This window comes from Globicephala melas, chromosome 20 (assembly GCF_963455315.2).
Source record: "Globicephala melas chromosome 20, mGloMel1.2, whole genome shotgun sequence".
Lineage (NCBI taxonomy): Eukaryota > Metazoa > Chordata > Mammalia > Artiodactyla > Delphinidae > Globicephala > Globicephala melas.
The window spans coordinates 41,927,122-41,932,521 of record NC_083333.1 but is presented as its reverse complement, the minus strand read 5'-3'; the positions used below and the strand labels follow the sequence as shown (position 1 = coordinate 41,932,521).

At 61.5% G+C, this 5,400-nt stretch overlaps 1 protein-coding gene across 3 annotated transcripts; it reads right to left on the bottom strand.

Moving 5' to 3' along the window:
• On the bottom strand, positions 1-3,194 carry NEUROD2 (neuronal differentiation 2). 3 transcript variants are annotated; one of them, XM_030840079.2, is made up of 2 exons: positions 2,900-3,194; positions 1-1,770 (listed from the first exon to the last, which is right to left on the bottom strand). In XM_030840079.2, the coding sequence occupies exon 2, from the start codon at positions 1,763-1,765 to the stop codon at positions 617-619; it is 1,149 nt and encodes a 382-aa protein (XP_030695939.1). In that variant the 5' UTR covers positions 1,766-1,770; positions 2,900-3,194; the 3' UTR covers positions 1-616. The 3 variants fall into 3 exon arrangements, with proteins under 3 accessions (XP_030695939.1, XP_060146798.1, XP_060146799.1); XM_060290815.1 differs by lacking the exon at positions 2,900-3,194 and adding an exon at positions 2,244-2,694; XM_060290816.1 differs by lacking the exon at positions 2,900-3,194 and adding an exon at positions 2,005-2,224.
• Between the last annotated feature and the right edge of the window lie 2,206 nt (positions 3,195-5,400).

Genomic DNA, 5,400 nt, shown 5'->3' with positions numbered 1-5,400 from the left:
GAAAAATGGATTCTAGTTACAAATTGTCTTGGCCTCTCTCTTTCCTTCAATCCACATTCCCTCCCGCCAAAATTAAAATCACAAAACGCTTAGACTAGGGGTTGGGGATGATGAGGGCTTCCAGGTCCAGGCTCCGTGCCCTGACTTCTGCCCTCTTCAAGAAAGAGGGGGCGCCCGGCAGCTCGGTGTCTGTTCTAGTAATAATAATAATAATAGGGGAAGAACAGTATCCCACAGCTCAGCTGCCCCCTTACCAAAGCCTTTGGGCCTGCAGGGGGAAAGGGGAAGAGAAAACCTAAGTGCAGGGATTGGGAATTGGTGGTGGTGGTGGGATCTCCAGGGAGTGCCCAAAGAGGGGTCCCTGTAGAAGTACTCCCTGGGAAAGAGGAGGAGGGAACCCCTTGGGGAGAGAGAAGGCAGTCCCCTGGGGGAAGCGAGGCCCCTGGGACGGGCCACCCACAGGTAAGGGGACCGCGCTGCCTAGGAGAGCGGCACGACTGGCAGCCCGCTCCCCGCGCCCCGCGCCGGAGTAGGTGGGGTGCCCCTGCGCTCGAGGGGCCTAGGGGCAGGGGTGCGGGCAAAGGCAAAAGAAAAAGAAAGGGGCGGGCGCGAGGTCTCAGTTATGGAAAAACGCATTGAGCTCCTCGTACACGGGGCCCCGGTCGTGGTGAAGGTGCATATCGTAAGACAAGAGATTCTCCGAGTGGACGCCCCCGCGCACAGCCGACGAGCCGAAGACCAGCCCGTGGCCCGTGGGCCGCGAGCCGGGCAGCGCCGAGTAGTGCATAGAGTAATGGTAGCTCTTCTCGTGGTCGGGCGACGAGTCCTGCTTGAGCGAGAAGTTGCCATTGAGACAGAGCGGGGGGCTGAGCGGGCCCTCGTACTCGGAGCTGTTATAGTCCGGGCTCGCACCGCCGCCGCCAGCCGCCGCGTACAGCGTCTCGTAGGCGGCGCAGTAGCCGTGGGTCCGCAGGGCGTGCGCCGCGCCGCTGCCCAGGCCGCCCGCCGCCTGGCACTGTGCGCCCGCCAGGCGCGAGCACGGGTACGGGTAGGGGTGCATGGCGAATGGGCCGCCGGAGCCGTGGAAGCGGCCCGTGCCGTCGGCGCCCTGCTCAGTGAGGAAGTTGCGCGAGTTGAGCTGCAGGCAGCCGGCCACCAGGTTGGTGGTGGGCTGCGACAGGCCCTTGCACAGCGTCTGCACGTAGGACACCAGGTCGGGTCGCTTGCCCGAGCGCAGAATCTCAGAGAGCGCCCAGATGTAGTTCTTGGCGAGGCGCAGCGTCTCGATCTTGGACAGCTTCTGCGTCTTGGAGTAGCAGGGCACCACCTTCCGCAGGTTGTCCAGAGCCGCGTTCAGGTCGTGCATGCGGTTGCGCTCCCGAGCGTTCGCCTTCTGCCGCCGCAGCTTGGAGCGCTCCAGGCGCGCCTTGGTCATCTTGCGCTTCTTGGGCCCGCGCTTCTTGGGCCGCTCGCCCTCTGCCTCGTCCAGCCCTTCCTCTTCCTCCTCTTCCTCCTCCTCCTCGCCCCCCAGCTCGCCTTCCTCCTTGACCTCGGCCAGCGCGGCCTCCGGCACCTCGTCAGCACGGAGAGGGACGGGCTTGGCGGCCCGGGCGGGCCCCGGAGCCCCGGGCCCCGGCGGAGGCGGAGGTGGCGGCGGCGCCTCGCCCTTGTCGCTTCTCGGCTCGTCGTCGTCGCCGTCGCCCCAGCTGGCGAACTTGGGCACATCCGAGAGGAGACCGGGCTCGCTGAACAGGCGGGTCAGCATGGTGCCTGAGGGCGCCCGGCGGGCGGGAAGAGGAGAGAGCACAGAGTTAGGGGAGCGCTGGGGTCATCCCGACCCCCGTAACCCGCCTCCACCCCCGAGTCCGGTGCGGGTTCCCGCCCGGGGGGCCCTGGGTGCCCACCTCCTCCGCTTGCCCCACCCCGAGCCAGCCCAGCCCAGCCCCGCCGCCCGCCCGGGGTCTCGGCACAGGCCCTTTCTCCGGCGCTGGGCCCCGGCTCCACCCCTCGCCTGAACGAGGGGCCGCTCCCCGCGCCGGTCCTCTCCGGGTGTGGTCGGGGACAGAACAGGGGCTTTAGGGAGCAGATCTTTCGCCGGGGGGAGGCGGCGCGATCGCCAGGAAGCCTCTTCTCTCCCGGCGGTGGAGGAAGGCTGGCGGCCGCGGTGGGGCAGCTACCCCGCTCGGCGGCTCCGGCGGCCCGGGCCCCGCCGCCCGGCTCCCCCGCCCTCCCGTGGCTCTCACCCCCACACTCCCTAATCCAATTTGCAACTTGGCCGCGCGCCGCCCTCGGCTCGGCCCCCACCCCCGCAGCCCCAGTTCCAGAGGCGGGAGGATCGTCTCCTCCAGCCGGGCGTCCCCAGCTCCCGGAGCCCGCTCGGGGCGGCGAGGACTGAGAAAGCCGGGCGTGGGGAGGAGACTGAGAGAAGCGAGCCCCGTCCGTCTCCCCTGCGGTCAGGGACCCCCTTCCCCCCTTTAAACTGCCTCCCTCCCACACGGCTCTTCAGATCTCGTTGTATTTCGGGATTGATGGGAAAAAATCCAAATTTGTTTGTTTCCTTCTCTCTCTCTCTCTCTCTTTTTTTTCGGTGGTAGGGAAAGGTCGAAGGTTCCTCCGGGACAACCATGGGGGGGGGTTCCCATCTCAGCCTCTTCACGCCCCCCCATGACCCTGCTTTCCCCCTCCTCCCCAAGCCCATCGCAGGCAGAGACGCCTCCCTCCGCAGCCCACTGAGCTGCAGCCCCTAGGGGAGAGGGAACCCTGGGCGCCTCCGATGCCCACCCCATTAGGGGGCATCGTCCCGGGAAGGGGGGATTTAGGGACCCTCCTGTCGGCCGAAGACGCTGCCCCCCACCCCCCAAGCGGCGGGTCAGATCTAGCTGCCTTTCGGACAACTTACCTCGGAGAGGAGTCAAGGGGAGAGGGGAGGGGAGGGGGGGGAGGGGGGCAAGAGAGAGAGGGGGGAGAAGAGGAATCTTCTTGCTTATTTCATTGTTCCCCCATCTTCAGGGAGCGGGGGCAGCGGCTCCTCAAGGCGGCAGGCGCCGGCGTCTTCAGAGCGCCATGCGAACCGCGGAGCGAGTGTGGCATCTCTACCAGGCGGGGTACCAGCCTCTATGCCAGGCCATATGGGCTTGGCACGTCACGGGCAGCAGCTATCACATGAGAGACGGTGATTGGCATGCGTCTGCATTGGGGGAGAGCCGGCTCCCCCGGGACCCGCCGCCATCTGTCACTCTCTACTCCAAAAAAAAAAAAAAAAAAAAAATTAAATAAATAAAGGAAATAAATAAATATCTCTGCCTCCCTCCCCTCCCCGCCCAACGCAGGGAAAGCAGGGATTGAGAGGGAGGTAGGAGGAGTTGCCCCCCTTGGATATAGAGTCCCCCACAAGGGAACAATGGGGTGGCAAGGCTGGAACTTGGGGGGTTTTGATGTCCCCAATTCTATGCTCCCTCCAGGGCCCTGTTCTGTCCACTTCCTCCCTTGCAGGCCCCCAAAGGTGGGTCAGGGACCAGACCCTCGGCTCTGGAGGAGGGACCTCTATGTTTGCCTCCACCCCACCCCCCCGACCCCCAGGAGGATCCCCTTGGTCACAAAGGGACAGCTGAGGCCCCCTCCCAGGGTGGGCGTGGGGGGCGTTCCTGGCCTAAGCCCCATAGGTAGATGTTGGCACCGTGCCATCCCTCATCCCTGTCTGCCCCTCCCCCACCCACCCTCACGCACACACAACATATGTGGCTGAACGCAATTCAAACCAAGGGAAAGACAGAGGAAAGGAAAGACTTGCCTGGATGTCTGTGCCTTTGCATGGGCGTGTGTGTGTCTGTGGGGACATGTGTGTGTATCAGTGGCGTCAGCTGATGGGAAAGATTTCCTTGGGTGTTCAGGGGTATATGTAGGTTGGGATGGGAATGGAAAGGAACCCTTGGGATGAGCCAATGCACCCACCATCTGGGGGTGTGGGAGAGGGCTCAGTCTGGATTCCTAACCCAAAAACTTCTCCCTCCTCTCCCCCCCTTCCCTGCCTAACATACTTTCCCCCTGCTAGACAAGTGACCATCCCACCAGTGGCTTTGTCTCCCGGCCTCTGACTTGCTTATTTGAGGGAGGAGGGGGCTGAGCTGGGAATTGCCTAAAGTTCCTGGAAGAGGCTCAAGCATTCTCCTCCCCCTGCAAAAAAATACTGCAGGTACTGAAGCCAACTCCAGCAGTCTTGAGAGTGACCAGGCGGAGGTAGGTCAGACAGGTGTCTTGATAAGGAAGGTAGGAAATTGCTGTTTTATCTTACAGCTCACCTTTCAACCCTCTCCCTGGGCCAGACACAGATGGAAATGGCACGAGTTGAGGGAGGTAGCTTTAGACACACACACTTGCGTGCACACACACACACACACACACACGTGTTCCTCACTCTGTGGTGCAGAAAATGGATACACACCCCGACTCCGACAGATTCACGTGTGTAAGCAGGTAATCACAGCCAGGTGTAGGGGGACCCTTGCCTACACCTTTATTCAGGAATTCGTGTGTTTCAGACCTACGTTTCCTATCCCTCCCCACCCTCCAGCGTCCATATGCTTAGACAACTTCAATAATACTTTAACCACGTGCACTTTGGTGGCAACCACGTGCTAAGCACTGGGTGGTACCAAGACGGGGGTTTCACCCTCGATCTGGACAGGAGCAGTTTTCTCCCTCTAGGACCTCCAGAAGGGGTCTCGGGCTGGTAAGACACTGATCTGATGCCTGGTAGAATGAATTAGGTTCTAAACAGAGGTACGCATGATGGCCAAGGAGGCCTTGGAGAAGGGGGGCTGGCACTGTGTAAGCCAGGACCAGGTACCGAAAGGCACCTCAAATATTCCTCCTACAGAGGCCCATAGAGGGGAACTGACTTGCCCAGGACCACACAGTGGAGAGCAGAACTTGGTCTAGAACCCAGGAACTTGACTCCCAGCTCAGTGCTCCTTCTACAGTCACACAGTCTGCCTCAGGGGTCTCCAAGGATGAGAAACCAATGGTAAGTTTTCCTCCACTCATACATCCTGGTTCTGGGAAGGTAGGCTCCCACCCATGGTCTGGCAGATGGTCTGGGGCACTCTGGGCATGGCAGAGAGAGGGGCCAAAGGATAGGCCTCAGGTGGGGCAGAGACTCAGGGGTGCTGGCCAGGCCTTTGTCCATGTTTGGGCACAGCTCAAAGGCTTTCCTGTCCCTTTACAGAGGGTGGGGTCTTCAATCCTGATACATGGCCCTTCTTGAGCCCCCCAGTCACATGGTATTTTGATTACATGCACATGCTTTGGGCTCTGATTCCTGGCCACCCTACTTACCAGCTTTAAAGAATGCTGAATGCCTTGAGCAAGTTACATAACAGCTCTCAGTCTTGATTTTCCCAT